Consider the following 20,746-nt stretch of genomic DNA (forward strand, 5'->3'; position numbering starts at 1 on the left):
CTGGGCGAAGCTTTCAAACCAGGTAATGTCCAAACCCACAGAAATAATATCAGGGCACTTCTTCCTGTTTCAGCACATTTCTGGACACCAAGGGATTTAGGAGGTCTCAGGTTTGACTGGCTATAAAAAAGCCTTTGGTTGAAAGACAATATTTCAAGAGATCCTTAAAAGCTTTCCAGAGCAGAAATGGGCCTTGGACTATCCACTCCCACCTCCCTACCTGCATCATCAAGTACCTGGAGACCTGTGAAATCTGACCTTGAAAGTGTTTCTGAAAATGGGATATAGGCTGTGAAAAAAGCCTACTGCAAATATTTTAATCCCAGTACTGTACCTCCCAAGAATTATCACTTATCACTTGCCTACCATTTCAGTGTGCTGCAGATTAATTCCCATTAAAAATACTGGGTTTAGAAAGAATCCAACCATCTTTAATGTACCTAAGATGTGTTTATATAGAAAAAAAGAAGTATCATTATAGAGTCATAGAATGGTTTGGGTTGGAAGCAACCTTAAAGATCATCTAGTTCCAACCCCCCTGTCATGGGCAGGGACACCCTCCTCTACACCAGGTTGCTCAAAGCCTCATCCAACCAGCCTTGAACACATCCCGCTGTGGCTCTCAGCAGCCAGAGAAAGGTAAGACACACAGACATATAACGTGTTTCTACTTAGTTTGGCAAAAGATGTTGCATGAAACCAGCCTGAGGTCTGGATGGGAGGACATCCCAAAGTCAACCGCCTGCTCACCCAGCACATGTCAAAGATAGAGACCTTCTCAGGGAGTCCCACCTGCTTATAAAGCAGTTGTGGGCATTATTTCCATGATGTTCAATGAAGTTACTGCTATGTGGGGCTGGATGAAAGCAGACACATCAGTTTGGCCAGTCCCTAGGAGCATTTTAAGTTCAAAGCGGACGGTGGCTCTCACCTGGGAATGTGTGCTGCCAAGCAGAGGAGATGTGACACAGTTGTGCTGGTCACTGCCCTGTTGGCCATCTGGTGAGATGGCATCATGCCCAGCTGCTAGACATGTGGGTCTTTGCCAGGGACAAAAGGATCAAGTTTTTAAGATAGACTAAGCCCAATTAAAATTAAAAATAGCACCTCAGACCAAGGAAGCTGCTCTGCAATTTAGAAGAACTGGGGACATTCCCCAGTGTCACCAGACAAGAGCCATTCTGTCCATCTCCCATGACTTTGCAGATTGGGACATGGATGACAGTGGCAAATAGTCTCGAAATAACAACAAGTATCAGTCTCTGGCTCTGCCCTTCTCTAAAAAAATGAGTTATTTGGGACAAGAAAGCATGTGCATTGCAGAAAGGCATAGAAACCAGAGAACAACACGTATGTAATGCTTGGGATGTCACAACCAAAGGTTGTGAGAGACAGGTCCTGCTCTTTACAGCTTCAAGAGTCATTAGTAACAGCATGATCTATGGTTCTTCAAGTCTTCAAGACCTGTTTCTTCAGCACTGACATCCATGTGTGCAGAAGTAGTATCCCGAAGGGTAAAACCTGCCCTACTTCACTCTCCAGCTACTTCATTTCCATCTCAGCCCAGGGAAGAAGTTGGAGGCAAGTCAAAGTGCCCACAATGACAACCTGTACCAAACTCCCACAGCTACATGACAAAAGAGATTATGCTTTGCTTCTCCAGACTAAGAAACCATCCAGGAAGAAGAAGAGAGGAGCATCCATGGACGATGGCTGCTAACCAGTTCTGTTAAAAGGAGAGAAAGAAAATCTACACCTACATAACTGTCAACTGGCAAGTTTGGGGTTTTTTTAAGTACTTCCTCTAAGTACTTAAGAACATCTCAGCTCCAAGGATGGCCACTGCTGGGTGAGAGCAAGCCCTGTGAATTGCAAGCCAAGAACCTGCAGTGGCTAAAGTGGTCCCTGTTTTAAGGGAATAATCAAGGTTTAACAGCAAGGGAGTCTGGTTAAGGAAAAATTGGTGGCTCAGGAAGGGGAAGGAGAAAGTCTTTTCCATGGAAATCATGCCAGCTTCAAACCTTGGAATATAATCTCCAAGGGAAACAAAGCAGACAATGGGTTTGGTTTGTGAGCAGGAATCCTTCCATGACCCAAACCTCCTATCCATCAAACGAGGAAAAAAATCATTTTCTGCAGGAGACAAAATGCCGCTGGAACAGGACAGGGCAGAGTTGTCCTCCATCAGCCACAGGGGCAAGAGATCGTGAGAGTCGCCTTTCCCACCACCAGGCCATGGTTCAGCAGCACAAGGGGTGAGAAGAAGAAGAGCTGTCAAGTACAACGAACTTTGCACTATTTTCCTGGCTAAACTCATTGCATTTGGTCCTTCATGCATAAATCTGCAGGGCTTAGATTTATTCCTCCTTCACCCTATGTTCTCCAGCTCGGGATCAAGAAGCAATGGGAAGTCGGTTTTAGAAACACCTACACTATCACTTGCACAACTCAAGACCTCTGTAAGCTGCTTCTTCCACCCCACTACAACCATCTGTAGGACTGTCATTACCTTCAGCCACATCAACAGCCACTAAAGATGCTCATGAACTAGAACACTGTTCCAACGCTGGGAACAGCTTGCCCAGAGAAGTTGTGGCTGCCCCATCCCTGGAAGTGTTCAAGGCCAGGTTGGATGAGGCTTTGGGCAACCTGGTGTAGTGGAGGGTTTCCCTGCCCATGGCAGGGGTTTGGAACTAGATGATCTTTAAGGTCCTTTACAACCCAAACCATTCAATGATTATAAGATTCTATGAATCCAAACCATTTATATCCACCTCTAACAGAGAAATTCAGGGAAGATCTGCAACATGTACATCGTAACATCCGATTTAAAATCCTTCCTTCCTCCTAAATGCTTTCCATCCACACTAATTCACCCTAATCCCCAATCTACCTGCTTACATCTGTCGAGTTTTTCCTCACTGTTGATCTTTAATCCCTGCCCACTTCTAAATGCCAGTATCTACCTCCAAGCAAATGTCAATCTGGAAGAAGAGAGTTAGAAATCATATTTCTGGAATGAGAGCATGGATAAAAGCTTTCTTTTTTTTTTTTTTTTTTCCCCACTCAACCCAAATTCTGCTTGTGTAACATAAATTTTTGGGTTGGCTGTGTCTACCCCTCATGTGACTTTGTGTACTTTCTGCAAATAAATACAATTTTATAGTTAAGTTTCAGAACAGCAGTTCGCCACTACAGTATGTCAGTATCTACATAAATCTCCATTGTCATTTCACTTGCAGGAATAAATATTAAAAGACTCCACTTACATGTTCAAAGAGAAAAAGGAAAAAGCATACATACACAGAAGATGCTAAATTCTGTTTTTTCTAATTGATTAAGTTAGTCATATTCCAAATCCTTAAGAATTTAATTAATTAGATAACACTAGGCAGCAGGAGGGCAAGGAAGCAAGAAAATGGAGAAGTTAAGAGCTTTGCACAAGGCCACACCACAGAGCAGTGGCAGAGGTGACCAAGACTTGGAAGTTCAACATTTTCAAGCCCAGAACCTTAAAGTTTAAAAGCATTTTCCTCCCATGTCAAAAAAAAAGCGTTCCTCATTCAATACTGAAAACCAGTGTTGTCTACAGCTTCCAGACTCAGTATTTTGGACATGCTTCCAGGAAACAAATAGCAATATATGTGTCAAATGGGATCTCAGCAGAAGGAATTTTACAATGGATTTACTATTAGGTACCACCTCGGTTTAAAACAAATTAGTGTTTATCCACTTTAAAATACACATCATAGCTCTCTCTGAAAGACAGGTAAAGAAGCACACAACTTTTTTTTTTTTTTCAAGGGAGCAGCTGACTCAGCCAGATATTCCCAAGTGATGCTGTGGGCTTCTCCAGGGCTGTGCAAGCAAACAAGGAGAAAAATCCCCCTCCTTGGAGGCTCAGAGATCTGCAGGCAGGAGCAGGAGTGATGGAGCAGAGCCTGGACAGGTATGTACTGTCCAAAAGGTCAATGACTTGCTGGGCTACAAGCTACATTCATGCACGGAGGGTTTGCTAGTTTATATATATTTATTTTTTTGCCCATAACACTGGATGTAAATACATCCCAACCCGGCAAAAACGCCGAGCTCCATCTCACCTGGTGTGCCCTGCAGCACCCGCTTTCCATATTACGACAGCACAGGCAGAAGAGGTGAAGTTTTCCAATCCTAAGGTTTCAGAATCTCTGAATTTGTTCACTCTTACAGCCAAAACCCTCAGCAGAAATTCTGCAATAATTCAAAAAAATAATAATCCCCGGAGTAATACAGTTAATATTAAGTTTGCTTTGCAGCCAAAGATGAGGGTGTTGCAGCACAGCCTCACCCATACTAACAACTGAGCTGTGTGACTGCTTGCCCAGAGAAGTTGTGGCTGCCCCATCCCTGGCAGTGTTCATGGCCAGGTTGGATGAGGCTTTGGGCAACCTGGTGTAGTGGAGGGTGTCCCTGCCCATGGCAGGGGGGTTGGAACTAGATGATCTTTGAGGTCCCTTCCAACCCAAACCATTCTATGATTCTATGATTCTTCTCCTTTAGGGAAATACATCCACTTGGACAGACATCCCAGAAGGACAACCTTAGGTCTGGGGTTCGCAGCCAGGCACCCACTGGGAAACTAAAGGAATTACCAGCATGTGCAGCCCACTCTGCTGTCCCTATCAAGGTGCCTCTACCCAGACGACGAGCAGACCTCGGGGAGAGTAACTTCTTAAGCTACTTCTAATTTGACTGTAACCAAGTGGAAAATGGAGTAAACTATTCTGAGATGATGAGATCTTTAAATGCATTTCCAGTTGAACGCTGCCTAAGGAGAGGCCAGCGTCTTTGCTTTCTGATTTTCTGTTAAAGATTGGGACCACCAGCATAATTCTGACATGTTTACAGTCAAATGGCTTTGAATGACCAAGACTGGCAAATAAAATTAGTAGAGAAAAAAAAAAAAAACACGTTTATCTTTACCCAAGAGGTTTCTAGTTTGCTTTGGTCTGTTTGGTTTTTTTTGGTTTTGTTTTTGGTTTTTTTTTTAAGTGCTATGAAGTTGTCAGCTCACCCTCACATATTTCATTAAAACGTTTATTTATTCCAATGGTGTCTTCTGGTTTTGCTAGTTATATAAATAAATGCATAACCAGTTAACTTCCCTGAAATATTGAGATTATAGCAAAACATTTATTATAATGTTAAAAGTGCCAGAAGGGATAGGGCAGAGGTTTTTCAAAACAAACAGTTTCCAAGTTAATTCGTGTATGAAAGTTAATTCTCTTGGTAATTCCTTTTGCTATAAAACATGTTGTTCGTTATTCTTTAATACGTTTTCTTATGTTTAGGCTTATTAATTCATTAAATCACTGCTAAGATCTCTAAGAACTGGATGTAAAACAAGGAATATCCTCTAAATTCAGTGAAACCGGACTAAGGAAATAAATTTGTAATATTTGGAAGTCTTGCACAACAGCAAAGAAATAATATGGAATAATTCCTCTGTAAATGCCATAAGAAGCTTTTTGAGGTTGTCTAGTGGGACAGGTCGCCTTGTTATGATTTTTTGTATTATTTGCATCTAGGCTTTGACCAGCACTTTATTTCAGGTCAATTAATAACTTACTCAATACAACACCCAAGTCCTCCACTTCTGTGTCCCCAAAAATTCAAGAAAATAAGACAAGACCCAAGACTTAGAAGTGAAAGTCAATCACCAAGACTCCCAGAAACTTTTGACACAACCTTTGACAAGCCATTTTATTGTTTAGTGCTGCATAAAATAGATGAAAGACCACTTTCTTCACAGTCCAGGTGGTACCCTGGACTCAGCTCTACTGAGCTCTACTCAGCTCTCGTGAGACCCCACCTGCAATACTGCGTTCAGCTCTAGAGTCCCCAGCACAAGAAGGACATGGAGCTGCTGGAACGAGTCCAGAGGAGGGCCACGAAGATGATCCGAGGGCTGGAGCACCTCTGCTATGAAGACAGGCTGAGAGAGTTGGGGCTGTTCAGCCTGGAGAAGAGAAGGCTCCAGGGTGATCTTATAGCAGCCTTCCAGTACTTAAAGGGGGCCTACAGGAAAGCTGGAGAGGGACTTTTTACAAGGGTGTGTAGTGATAGGACAAGGGGCAATGGCTTTAAACTGAAAGAGGGCAGATTTAGGTTAGATATAAGAAAGAAATTCTTTACATTGAGGGTGGTGAGGCACTGGAACAGGTTGCCCAGAGAAGTTGTAGATGTCCCATCCCTGGAAGTGTTCAAGGCCAGGTTGGATGAGGCTTTGGGCAACCTGGTGTAGTGGAGGATTTCCCTGCCCATGGCAGGGGGGTTGGAACTAGATGATCTTTGAGGTCCCTTCCAACCCAAACCATTCTGTGATTCTATGATTCTGCCCTTGGAGTAATATTTGTGAACACAACTATGCATGGCAGACAAAAGGTGCTACTTTAAGTCCTTCCTTCCATTCTACACTTGATGGGACTCCACCTCAAAAGCATGTTTTGATTAGGTTGTCAAACGTGATCAAGACACGGTCCAATCTTTCACTTTTAAAGGCTTTAACTTTTGAAAAAAAACACCCCTAATATTGCATAGCAGCTCTGAAACTCCCTAAAAGATTTAAAGATTTGGTTCTTGCTTTCTTTCCCTACTTTTAACTCTTTCTAACACTCTATACTAAGGACATTCAAGTGCACCATTAGGTCTCTTGTTGCTTCAGTGAGGAATAGTTGCCACCACCAGACCGAGACCACCTTCTAGACCCTTTGGACAATGCCGTACGCTGCAGCGACGGAGAGTTTCAGTGTCCCTTTAAAAGCGTTGCAAGCGTTGGAAGTCATTTGAGGAGTTAATGCAAAAACAAAGCACTATTCAGGTCCCAAAATAGCAACAGGATTAACCACCTGCTTAATGTTCATTAACCTCAGGGGGATTCCTCCTGTACTTAAGAGCTCATTACGTGCTCCAGTGCTTTGCAGTATCAAGCTAGAAAGCTGGCAGTGGATCCCTTCCCATGGTTTGCCATCAGACCAGAGCTGCCATGAGACCACATGGTGGTCAGGTCACAGTGCTGGTTCATACAAGAGCTTTTGAGGGAGTTTTGTCTTCAAAACATCTACACCAGTCACAGCCACTGGACCTGGGTGTCCAGCAGAGCTCCTGCCACCTCCAGCCCACCAAAGGGGTCACAACTGATGTGAGCATTTCCCTCTCATGCAGCACAAGATCTCTGCAACTTTGTCAGCCTGGCGGCAACAATGTACCCATGATAGTGTTTTTAAGGACAAACCATTTTCCAAAACTGCTAAGAAAGAGCAAAATAGGATTGGATGGGTATGAAGATGACAGAAGGATGGTCCAACCAACAGGACACAGAGAGCATTGCCAGCACTTAGATGGGACTTCCCACTCCAGAGCTGGTTGGTGTACCAGAGCCAGAGGCAGGTGGTAGAGAAGGGAGGACAAAGAAAATTACAGACCCAATTCCTGGAAAAGTGTTAGAACAAATCATTTAACAATTGCTAAGTATTGAAATGATAATTAGGTGATATATACCCAGTGAACACTGCCAAGAACAACTCGCACGGACCAATCCAATTTCGTTCTATGACAAGATAACCAACCTCGCAGACAAGGAGAAAGAAGCATGTGTGATATATCTTGAGTGCAACTCTGGCACGATACCTTCACGAGCAACTGAAGGAAAAATGATCCAGATGAAGACAGAGTAAAATTAAGCACTGACCCAACTGTCCCTTGAGCACACCTAGAAACGTTGCACCTCTGGAATATGAAATTACCCTCACCCTTTCACATCTGGTGTTTAATGTCCAGGGCCAACGGAAGCACCTTCAAGTAATTAATCTTTCCCAGCTTGAGGAGCACATTCGGATCGAGCATGGAGGAAACACAGCCAAGACGGATAGACAGGTTTTAGGACAGAGGACACCCTCTTGGTAGTATCACCCTTTATTACAAAAAAAAAAAAACCACAACAAAACAACAAAACCCGAGCCCCCTTTTCTTTGCTCTCGTTCATGAAATTAAAGATTTAAAAGATGTCCCCAATGGTTCTTTTTTTCCCCATCCCACTGTACGACCACCTGCTGTGACAAGTCTCCAGCTCCCTAGGGGAGCTGGGACTGCCAAAACTGCCTTGTTCTTTGTGCATGACTTCCACGCCAATTTATTATCGAAAGGCTGTTAAGCAGTGCCGTCCCCATCACCTTTTTGCTTGCAGGATCTCAGGGTTTTCTGCTGGATGCCTGAACATTACTGCTGGACCACACACTACTGTTGGACAGCAAATATCTGCAGGGATGCTAGTACCTATTTTTATTTATTTAAGAGACATAAAAAGAAGAAGAGGTTTAGAGTGCACACAGAACACGTCCGTCACGGTCCGCCTCCCCGCTGCGAGCAGACATACATACGCCAGCAGGAAGGCCACGCTCTTTTGTTCCAGCCACACCATGAGCTAATCCAGCGAGTAGTTTTTCTTAGCAAGACAGTCATCCATCTTTCAGAAGCAGGAGGTAGACAACCAGTGTTGCATTACCCTCTCCTGACACTTAATTAACAACAATATTTGGGGATACTACAACACGAGACGCAGTGTTGCTCAATCTCCCGTGGCGAATAGGCGTGGGGAGCTGCGCAACTTCAGATGGCACATCTGAAAAGAGAAAAGTTTAGTCGAGTTGTCCTTGGCCAATGCAATCAGGTTCCTTAGAATCATAGAATGGTTTGGGTTGGAAGGGACCTCAAAGATCATCTAGTTCCAACCCTCTTGTCATGAGCAGGGACACCCTCCACTACACCAGGTTGCCCAAAGCCTCATCCAACCTGGCCTTGAACACTTCCAGGGATGGGGCATCCACAACTTCTCTGGGCAACCTGTGCCAGTGCCTCACCACCCTCTGAGTGAAAAATTTCTTCCTTATATCTAATCTACATCTGCCCTTTTTCAGTTTAAAGCCATTGCCCCTTGTCCTATCACTACAAGGCCTTGTAAAAAGTCCCTCTCTATAAAAGCCCCTCTCCTTCCCTTGCAATCCTTTCCACGGGGACGCCCAGCCAAGGGACCAATTCAATATTTAGGAACTTCTCAACCAATTTTGCCTTGCTAGGAAAATCAGCCCTGGAGGACTTTGAAGATGTGTCCGTCACAATGCCGCCTGAGATGATGTGTGCATGCATGGAGGGGAAGCCAGCACTCAACTCCAAAACATAAGCCAACATGTTACCAGGCTCCAGCCGTGCAGCCAGCAGACGGTGACTGTCTCGAGCAAGCTGATGTTTCTACATCAGCTGCTTTTTGCTACCCACTAAGGGTGGCTTCAGCGTGACATCGGTAACTGCCAAACAATCAGCAAGCTGGGCACAATGAGGTATCTCTTCAAATATTTAGAGATTGCAAGTGTCTTCAATTATTCTGTGCATTTGCATTAACAATAGTGGTCCTTTCATACAGCACAATAAGTATTCATGGTTTTTTTTTTAACCTAAACTACAATGCACTGAGATTCATCATTTGTCTAGTCCACATTTCAATTCTCTTTTCTTACGGTTCTTTCATTGTGCCCAAGTATCTCATTCTTCCTTGCTTTTATGCCTTTAATTTTTCCTTGCAGAATAGCCTAAAAATCACTATTTACAACCGAACAGATGACTCGCACTTACTTCAATACCTTCTCCCTGTTCAAAGAAAAAAGTCATAATTACACCCAAACTTGTAAGAAAACCAAGAGAAACCTCTATGCTTCTTTTATATTTCCATCCAGGGGAAGCAGCTATTTGCAAAACAACTAAATGTTTCCTGAAGAACATTTGCAGCCCTCAAAACTTGAAAACCAAGTGAGGCTGAATGAACAGCCCACTCGAAATCAAAGGCAATTGAAGAGAGCGGTGATGTTCTTCCCCGGTTCCAAGTGATAACACAGCCCTTTGCCACATTACAAGGACCCCTTTCCTGATGCTTCTGGAGGGCTGAACTCCCAGTCGTGTCTACACCGTAGCCACTGCAGCCTCACCCTGCAGTGCAAGCCAGACCCAGGATCAAAATTAAATGCAAGAAAATACTCCAGCCAACAAGGCTTGCTGAAAGCCAAACAATGAACTCAGCCCTCGCCCTACAGCATTGGATTGGATCTGGATTGGGGGCTGCCACACGTCTGGGCAGCTGGAGATGTGGTCTTATCTGCCCATGCCCACGTGGGCTGGCCTCTCAAACAGCAGCTCAGAAGTGGGCAGGATGAGACCTCCCTTCCACCTCCGTGCACGAGCCAGCCCCACATGAACAGGGGCAACCCTGTGCTGCCCACTGTTCTTCTGGCAAAGGATGACTCCTACAACTTGCCTGTGTCAAGAAGGGGACACAGTAGAGTCAACACCTTCAACACACAAAAGCAGGAGGTTACAATCATCAGCTGCACTCCATCTTATGACAGCTACATTATGAATTTGCTTTTATGAAGCACAGCTTTGACTTGCACATTTGGGACCATTTCAGACACACAGGTTGACACCTGGATGGTTTTCTCTTTCTACTTTAGCATTTCTAGAGTCCTATGGGGCAAGGGGGGAACAGGGAAGGAAAGCACATCTGGTCTTTGCTTAAAAATATGCCACAAAAACAGAATCCACAGTCATTTGCAAGGCACTGTTTATGGTTTCAGTATTTCCTGAGCAAGTTTTTGACCCTGTTGCAATATCCAAGCACAAATCCCACATTCAAGTAGCCTCCACAGCAGTTACGTTACCCGCTGTGGAAGTACAGCCCGCTGCCTTTTGAACATCTTCCCATCTACTCCCACCATCTGCGTGTCTACAGCCAACCACAGAACAACCATGCGGACAAACTTCTTGCAAAGATACTGAGGAGATGAGGAAAGACATGAGCAGGTCTAGAGAACATCCCACATTTCTTCTCCTAGTCTCCCAAATTACATCCAAAATACGTCCAAAATCTTCCTCAGCACTGCTCTTCCACGTTGCAGCCTCAAGTCCTGAGCGCAGTAAGATGTGGTGCCTCATCACACAATTTGAACCCAACAAAAGTTTGGTTTTCACCTTTGAAAATCACTATCAGAAATGACCTCTGGAGAGAGTGTCATATTTATACATCAGCTACATTGAACATGAGCAAGTAAAACTTCAGTCCCCATGGAGGCAGGTAGAATAAATTACAGCAAGAGATCAATACTTTACCGAGAGGTTGATAGCCTTGTCTCGAAGGGCCTCCAAACGGATTCCTGCTCCCAAATCCACTTCCATCAATGGATCCATAAGACATTTTCTAGATAGCAACGGATGTGGGATTACGCTTCAAACCTAAGAAAACAGAAAAAGACAGATACAACACTGTTCTAAGTCAGTTAAATGCCAGTATTCGACGAAAAAAGTTTTTTTTTTAAAAAAGCCAAACGAAAAAATACGGGACTATCTCCAAATTTCAGGATGCCCACCTGTGAAAAATAAAAGCACTAAAATCCAGTCTCCTGGACTACAGCTGATCTTGGGGGCAAACAAGTCATTTGACCTCTCTGTGCCTTATTTTTCCCAGTGATAAAAGGGCAACCACTTATGTGTTTCAGTCACGGTGAGACTTTAATTCATCGCTGTTCACAAAGTGCTTTGAGATCCTGAGCTGGTAGGCAAAGACTAGGCACTCCATCAAAAAAAAAGGTAATGTCTTCTGGAACATTACCACTATGCAGCTGGCCAGGAGTCTATCCATCATACTGGCGTCCTGATGAGCTCTCAAAAGAGACAGTTTACTGCTTTATTATAAGCTCCTGGGCCTCTAGTATAAATATTGGAGCCAGAGTTATTTTTCCTTGCTGGTTTAAAAAAAAAAAAAGAAAAAAAGAAAACAAGAAAAAAAAAAAAGCTGCAAGACCTAAGGTAGCAGCAGCAGAAGGAAATCAATGCAGCACTGGCAGAGAAAGACTACTTCTTCCCCCTTCCCAGCTCCCCATCCACAGGCGTTGTCTCACCATGGGCCACAGATACCCTCCAGCACATCCGCAGCGTCCCAGGACTTCACATTAAAAATAGTTCAACCCTAAGGCATGGAGATGATGATGGCACAGGAAGAGAAGAGATAAAGGTGCTGCATCAGGTGGGGCATCACACAGGATCAAACCCAGCTGCTGTTTCCTTATACCACGACTATGAATGAACATCTCAAACAAGGAGAATCTGGAGGCTGAGGATAGAGACTTATTCCATGAAAAAGGCAGAAGACAATGGTGCCTACTGGGTAGCCCTTCATCAAGCTGCAATGCAGTGATGCTGCAGTATAGCAGCATGGGAGAGTCCAGTGGAGAGGACACGCTGGCGTGAGACAACATGGAATACCACCTGTCCTCCATGTAGGGAGTTGCTCTGTCTTATAAACGTCACTTATGAACTGAAGGACGACCAAAACCACTGTGCCAACAAACCAGCCTCTCCAACAAGCACGTGCAATCCCTTCAGCGCAATGGCAGAATCGCAGAATCATAGAAGAGTTTGGGTTGGAAGGTCATCTAGTCCAACACCCCCTGCCATGAGCAGGGACATCTGCGACTAGATCAGGTGGCTCAGAGCCCTAGCCAACCTGACTTTGAGTGCTTCCAGGGATGAGGCACCTACCATCTCTCTGGGCAACCTGGTCCAGTTTTTCACCACTCCCATTGTAAAAAATTTCTTCCTGTATCTAGTCTGAATCTCCCCTCTTTTAGTTTGAAACTATTACCTCTTGTCCTATCACGACAAGCCCTACTAAAAAGTCTGTCCTCATTTTTTTATAAGCCCCCTTTAATTATTGAAAGGCCACAACAAGGTGTCCCCAGAGCCTTCTCTTCTCCAGGCCAAAGAATCCCACCTCTCTCATCTCTCTCAGAAGTGTTCCAGCTCTCTGATCATTTTTGTGGCCTCCTCTGGACCTGATCCAACAGGTCTATGTCTTTCCTATACTGAGAAAGATGTTGAGATGTAAGGTTGTGAGATGCCATGCTCCGTCCTAGGCTTGGATACTAAAACTGCACATGGCCTGGACTGGCCACTTTCCGTCTGACGTGCAAAAAGCTGGGAATGGCCTCCAGTTTGTAAGAGCTTCTTCATACACAGCACGTGTCTCATGATGTCCTGATGCATGCACTGATAGATGTCTCAGCAGAGGGCTGAAGCCTCTTCTGGTGTGCACTGACACGGCGGTGTACTTGCAACTGTTCCTTTGGTTTGTCCTCCATGGACAGCAATGCACGAGAAATTCCCAGTTCCGGACTGTACTGGGAACAGCCTAATGGTCTCAGGCACCTCTTATCCTTCATTCTCCTTTTTTCGTTCGAAGTTTCAAAACCAAGCGAAAAATTACTGCTGAGATTTGCCAGACAGGGAAAACTCTACGACTACAGGAAATCACTCACTGTTCTCCTTTAATTGGGCCAGACACATAAAAGAGGATGAAAGTGCAACTGCCCTGAGAGAGCAAGGGCTGGAAGCTAAATCCATTAAAAGTGGAGAAAATCCAGAGTGCAGCATCCCCACCCAGACTCAGGGTACCACGTACACACGTAATTGGCATCGGAGACTGCAGGTGCCCCTAGGCCATAAATTCTTCATTTTGGGAAAACAGCCTTCAGTCCAAACCTATGGCAGCCAACCTGCAATAGCCCCAGCAGCCAGAGAGAGGATGAGTGCGTGTATTTGTGTGTGGATTGAGGAGACAGAAAATGAAGTAAACGAGAGGGAAAGTTAAAAAAAGCCATCTGTGAACCAAGGGTTTCCAAGACATTCAATAACACCATCATCGATCATGTCAAGCATGTAAAACTGTAAGCGCCATGCATGCAAGTATAATCTACCATGTCTTGATGGAAGTTCTTCATCATGACCACTCAACACTACAAGAAACACATGAAGAAAACATGAATATTGCCGAGAAGAGAAGGACTTGGGGGTGCTGGTGGATGAGAAGCTCAACATGAGCCCGCAATGTGCACTGGCAGCCCAAAAAGCCAACTGTGTCCTGGGCTGCATCAAAAGAAGCGTGGGCAGCAGGTCGAGGGAGGTGATTTTGCCCCTCTACTCAGCTCTTGTGAGACCCCACCTGGAATACTGCATTCAGCTCTGGAGTCCCCAGCACAAGAAGGACACGGAGCTACTGGAACGAGTCCAGAGGAGGGCCATAAATTTGATCCGAGGGCTGGAGCACCTCTGCTATGAAGACAGGCTGAGAGAGTTGGGGTTGTTCAGCCTGGAGAAGAAAAAGCTCCGGGAAGACCTTCTAGCAGTCTTCTAGTACCTAAAGAGGGCCTAAAAGAAAGTTGGAGAGGGACATTTTGCAAGATTGTGTAGTGATAGGATAAGGGGCAATGTCTTTAAACTGAAAGAGAGAAGACTTCTATTAGATCTAAGGAAGAAATTTTTCACTCTGAGGGTAGTGAGGCACTGGACCAGAGAAGTTGCCCCGAGATGTTGTGGCTGCCCCATCCCTGGAGGTGTTCAAGGCCAGGTTGGATGAGGCTTTGAGCAACCTGATCTAGTGGAAGGTGTCCCTGCCCATGGCAGAGAGGTGGGAACTAGATGATCTTGAAGGTCCCTTCCAACCCAAACCATTCTGTGATTCTATGATTCACTTGGGGACTTGGGAACAAATCTTCCCTCTCTCAGGCCTCACATAAGCCCACAACAACTGCGGGAAAACAACCTCTATCTCAAAATGCAACCCAAGATCCAGCAAAACTCTTACACGAAAAAATAAGGGCACACAGAAGATAGCTAGAGGAAAATGCCGGGCAGGGTAAGGATTTATCTTATTTTATTTACCTCCCAGTGTGGCTACAGATTAAGACTGCTGTAAGCAGAGGCAAACCAGTTTAAAAACTGCCTCTGTACAGAGATTGATCCTGACCCATCCTTTCTTTTCAGAGATAAGCACATGGAAGCATTTGCTGCCACGACTTCCCCAAGGCCACATACAACAAACGTGGAGTGAAAGTCTACATCATGTTGTAAAATGACTTGATTACAACTGGGCAAGTGTTTCTTTGGCAAACAGTGAATGCATCTATTTTTTCCCCCAACAGAGCGGTGTGAAAAGGGGAGAGCAGGCAGGCTTTTAGAGAACTCCAAATGTTTCATGTTGATTTATAATTTTCAAAGCACGCTTCCATTTTAAAACTTTTTTTTTTTCTCCCTGTGAGGTAGAAAAAAAAAAAAAAGAACTGAAAATGAAATATTTTGGTTTAGTTTAACCAACCTTTTTAGAAACAACCACCTCCCACCCCATTCTACAAAGCCATTGAAACATCCCTTATTCACACAGCTCTGGAACCACACTCCTACCCCACAGTAATAAATTTACAGGAAAATTTAAGAGCGGATCTAAATGCCTTTAATTTGATTGGCAATAAAAGCATTTCCCTCCCCATCCCCATGGCACTTCCCAAGTCTTTTGTCTACTGCTCCTCAGGGAGACTTGTCCAATTTACTGTGAAGGCAGTTTGTACAAATTGGAACAAGCATTGCCTGACATACCAGATACAGAAAAAATAAATAAAATAAATGAAGAAAAAAAAAAAATTTATCACAGCTTTATGCTCATCACCTAAAACACAAACGAAGGAATAATCATACCCAACCCAGACTAAAAGGACATCCATCCTGCCAGAGGCATCAATTTGTACGTTAATGACATGCCTCTACTTCTTAATTGGTATATCCTGTAGAAGTCAATCATGCAGTGAATATAATAGTAGGATGTAGGATCTCAGAGAAAGGGTTGGTCCATGTTTCTTGGATTGGGAAAGACACTGGCAGGAAAACCCAAGCAGGTAAAATTATTTAAAGAGTTCCTGTTACATATTAGTCCGTATTTAGAGGGGCGTTGAGGTGTCCAGTATTAGTAGTAGGAAGGAAATGTAGGATTTCAGTCTGGAAGAAATAGGATAGAGAGCACTTTAGGCAAGTCAGATGCTTTTAAAGTTGAGTTTGACTGAGAAAGACACAGGCATACTGGAAAGAAAAGGAAAAGGAGGACAGTCATGGACATACTGGAGTGAATCCAGCACCATGAAGATGATTAAGGGATGAGAGCATCTGATATACAACAAGAGGCTGAGGGAGTTGGGAATGGTCAGCCTGGAGAAGGCTTGGGGTGGGGTAATAATTAATGTGTATAAACATCTGACGGGAGGAAGTAAACATGATGGTAGTCAGACTCTTCTTGGTGATGCTCAGTGACAGGGCAAGAGGCAACGAGGATGGATTGAAATATGGAAAATACCACTTAAAAAAAAAAACAAAACCTGTTTGTTTTCTTTGAGTTTTTTTATGGTGAGGGTGGTCAAACACTGGCACAGGTTGTGCAGAGAGGTTATGGAGTCCCCATCCTCAGAGATATTCAAGCCCTGACTGAACATGGGCCTGAGCAACCTGCACTAGGTGACCCTGCTCTGCAGGGAGAGGTTGGACAAGATGATCTCCAGAGGCTCTTTCCCACCTCAGTCATTCTGGAATTCTGCGATTTTCCTCTTATTATGCCTGAAGCAGCTTGAGAGCCATTCATGGGCCCCTTGGCTCGCTGGAGGACCCTTACAACGCCCATTTACTAAATGGGTGGAGAAAGGAAGAGTAAGAAAACTGCAAACCCATCAGCTTCATTTCCACCTCCTGCAAAAACACTGGAATAAATTCACTGGAAGTATCTGATGGTAAAAAAACAGAGTAACAGCCAGCATGCATCTGGCAAAAATTCATATCAAACCAATGTTCACTTCTTTATGCAACAAGTTAGCAGTAAAACAGCAGATACTACAGGTTTATGCTATTAGATGTTTCCTCAAACAGCAGAAGAAATGGATTGGAGGTGCAGGTGAATTTTTTTTTAATTAGAAAAACACTCCCAGTGGACTGTTGTCATAACCAAAGAAGGAACTGTGTGGAGTCCACCGAGCTCTGCTCTCTCCATTTGTATTTTGAGCAGTGAGCTGAGTGATGGAACGGGGATTAGAATCATAGAACGGTTTGGGTTGGAAGGGACCTCAAAGATCATCTAGTTCCAACCCCCCTGCCATGGGCAGGGAAATCCTCCACTACACCAGGTTGCCCAAAGCCTCATCCAACCTGGCCTTGAACACTACCAGGGATGAGGCATCCACCTCATTAAACACACACACGACACCCAACAGGGAGGTCAGGTGACAGCTTCAGCATTCAGAACAATCCTAACGAACCAGAAGTGATGTCTGACAAAGAAAATAAGATGCTATATAATTCGGGTCAACTGCGGAGACTCGAATTTAGAAGCAGCAAACAGGTGCACGAACGGAGGATGGGCAACAACTGGCCAGTGGTGCAGAGAAGGATGGAGGGATGCTCTAGACTGCAAGGTGAACACGAATCTGCAATGACATTTCCTGTAAAAGAGGCAGACATCATTGTGGGATGTATAAACAGGTTCGCAATCTCCTAGACAGGTGAAGTAGACCTTTTGCTTGACCCCACGCTGTGGAGTTCTCAGCTGTAGGCAACAAGATGCAGCGAAGACTTTGCCAGAGACCGAAGAGAGTCTAGAGGGAACTCGGAGAATGACAACAGGTCAAGAAAACATGACCTGCTAGGAAAGACTGAGTAAATGGGGTTGCTTTGCCTATAGAAGGGAAGATTGATGAGAAAACTTGAGTCTTCAAATCTGTGCTAAACTGCTACAAAAAGGGAGGAAAAGATTCTCTTTATTTGTGTTGGATATAGCCATGAACCAAAGCAGGAAAGATAAAGCGAGACATTGGGAGAGGAAGGACAGAGCACTTCTGGGAGCAGGCAACATTGGGAAGGTCTTCTTACGGTGATAAGACCGGCCAACATCGGTCAGGGGCCAATGCTGGGTCCAGTTCTATTTAACATCTTCATTAATGATCTGGACAATGGGGCAGAGTGTATCCTCAGCAAGTTTGCTGATGATGTCAAACTTGGAGGAGCAGCTGATACACCAAAGGGTCATGCTGCCATCCAGAGGGACCTGGACAGACTGGAGAAACGAGTCAAATCACAGAATAGTTGAAGAGACCATCTAGGCCAGCCTCTCCTGCTCAAAGCAGGATCATCTAGAGCAGGTTGCCCAGGATTATGTCCAGTTGGGTTTTAAATATCTCCAAGGATGGAGACTACACAACCTCTCTGGGCAACATCTGGCATTTGACATCCATAAACTGGAGTCTCCCCTTGGTATCTAACCAGCCACATCATCAAAGTGCAGGTGGTGGCCGTTTATGGGATGGGAGGAAGGGGTCACATAGGCAATGTGATCTATTGTAAAAGTGATTGCAGACGCAGAACTTTCAGCCTCACAACCAACTTCCAGTCTTGCATTTGCATGCATCCCAGGCTGAGCATTCATTCTTTTCAGGACAAGACCCTCACACTGTAGGCAGGACCTCCAGATTTCTCAGGAAAGAGCATTAGGAACTTGGCTGTGGATTCAGTGAGACCTTCTGGCAGGCTTATAGCCAGCTGAAGCCAAGAAAGACCAGGAATCCAGGTGAATCACTTGCCTTAAATTTCACAGTGAGCTGTTGGTGCTGCTGGGCACCAGGATTTCTCCTGCCTGGGGAACGGCACTGCTACCACAAAGCAGACTGCTTCTGTTTACTGTTCAGCTCTACAAAAATAAAATCAGACAGTCTGAATAATAATTACCTGCCATTAATGTATGCAGGGGGTGGTGAGAGCCATGGCACTCTTGTACCCTATTCCCAGCTCTACCACCACCTTGCTAATGGAGAAGTGCCTTCACTGGGGCCTTCAGAAGTGATTAGCAATGACGACACCTCCATGCCTGGATGACTAACTAGAAGTACGTTTTTCTGAGGTTTTTAACCCAGATAAAAATCCTTGTAGCAACCAGTCTGACCTTCTTCATAAAGAGAGAGCAGATCATTTCACACAAATCATCTTTACACATCAACCTCCACAGCCTCTGGTCAGACCAGGTCATCTCTTTCCATAAGAGCCTCTCTGAGGCTCCAGTTAATGAAGGATCAGCTCCAGCCACTCCATTCGAGAGCTGCGTCTTCTCACCTCTTGAACTTTGCTGTTTGATCTCTCCGTTGCCTTTTAACCTTCCCTCAGATGAACTGAACAGATTGAGCTCCTTTCATTTCTCGCCAGGAGACTTGTTTACCAGCACATACAGATGACAAGAAGGGATAACACTCAGTATTTTCTTGCTTTCCATACAAGTTCCTCCTTTTCCCTACCTGTAAAATGGGTAAATGGACACAGAGCCCTCCTTTTTGCAGGACTGACTGGATTAATATGGAAGTTTTTTGAAGCCACAAAATGAAAGCATCGCTACAGGCTCGGGGAAGAGTGGCTGGAGAGCTGCCTGGCGGAGAAGGACCTGGGGGTGTTGGTTGACTACTGGCTTGATATGAGCCAGCAGTGTGCCCAGGTGGCCAAAAAGGCCAATGGGATACTGGCGTGTATCAAGAATAGTGTGACCAGCAGGAGCAGGGAAGTGATCCTGCCCCTGTACTCGGCACTGGTGAGGCCGCACCTGGAATATTGTGTCCAGTTTTGGGCCCCTCGCTTTAAGAGAGACATTGAGCTCCTGGAGCGAGTCCAGAGAAGGGCGACTAAACTGGTCAAGGGGCTGGAAAATAAAACTTATGGGGAGCGGCTGAGGGAGTTGGGGCTGTTTAGCCTGGAGAAGAGGAGGCTGAGGGGAGACCTGATTACAGCTACAAATACTTGAGAAGGGATGGTGGGGAGGTGGGGGAAGGGCTCTTTACATTAGTGATGGGTGACAGAACAAGAGGAAATGGGTATAAGCTTAGTCAGGGGAGATTCAGGTTGGATGTTAGGAAGTATTTGTTCTCTGAAAGGGTTGTCAGCCACTGGAATAGGCTGCCCAGGGAGGTGGTTGAGTCCCCATCCCTGGATGTGTTTAAGAATAGGGTGGATGATCTACTTAGGGATATGGTTTAATGGGGATTAGGGACCGTTGGACTCGATGATCTCTAAGGTCTTTTCCAACCTAGAAATCTATGAAAATCTATGAAATCTATGAAAGGGCACATGTGCAAAGTGTGCTGCTTTTGCAAATCTCCTCTAACAGTTTGTTCCCCAGACTTGACTCTGCCACTCATGTCACAGACAGGTCAATTTTTAGCTTCTCTTCTCAAGAATTTTCTCAATTATTAATGTACTGGTTTGAGCTGGGATAGAGCTAATTTTCTTCCTAGTAGCTGGTAGGGGGCTGTGTTTTAGATTTGTGCTGGAAACACTGTCGATAACACAGGAGTGTTTTCATTATTACTGAGAAGTGCTTACAGAGTCAAAGGCTTTTCTGCTTCTCACCCCACCCCACCAGCGAGTAGGCTGGGAGTGCACAAGAATTTGGGAGGGCACACAGCTGGGACAGCTGACCCCAACTGACCAAAGGGATATTCCATACCATATGACGTCATGCTCAGCATATATAAAGCTGAGGGAAGAAGGAAGGAGGCAAAGCTTGGAGTGATGGTGTTTGTCTTCCCAAGTAACCATTACGTGTGATGGAGCTCTGCTTTCCTGGAGATGGCTGAACACCTGCCTGCCCATGGGAAGGAGTGAATGAATTCCATGTTTTGCTGTGCTTGCGTGCACGGCTTTTGCTTTACCTGTTAAACTGTCTTTGTCCCAACCCATGAGATCAGATTTCTCACTTTTACCCTTCTAGTTCTCTCCCCCATCCTAACTGGGGGAGCAAGCAAGCGACTGGGTGGTGCTTCGC

The 20,746-nt window shown here is 44.9% G+C and overlaps 1 protein-coding gene across 1 annotated transcript in view; it reads right to left on the minus strand.

The window, feature by feature from the left end:
- The window catches only part of TSNARE1 (t-SNARE domain containing 1), a 230,486-nt gene extending 219,176 nt beyond the window's left edge, over positions 1 to 11,310 (minus strand). Inside the window, exon 1 of the mRNA XM_086609340.1 lies at positions 11,194 to 11,310. Coding sequence (XP_086465466.1) covers positions 11,194 to 11,278 — 85 coding nt within the window. The 5' untranslated portion in view covers positions 11,279 to 11,310. The remainder of the gene's footprint in view (positions 1 to 11,193) is intronic.
- Positions 11,311 to 20,746: the final 9,436 nt, after the last annotated feature.

This window comes from Tauraco erythrolophus, chromosome 3 (assembly GCF_009769465.1).
Source record: "Tauraco erythrolophus isolate bTauEry1 chromosome 3, bTauEry1.pri, whole genome shotgun sequence".
Taxonomy (NCBI): Eukaryota; Metazoa; Chordata; class Aves; order Musophagiformes; family Musophagidae; genus Tauraco; species Tauraco erythrolophus.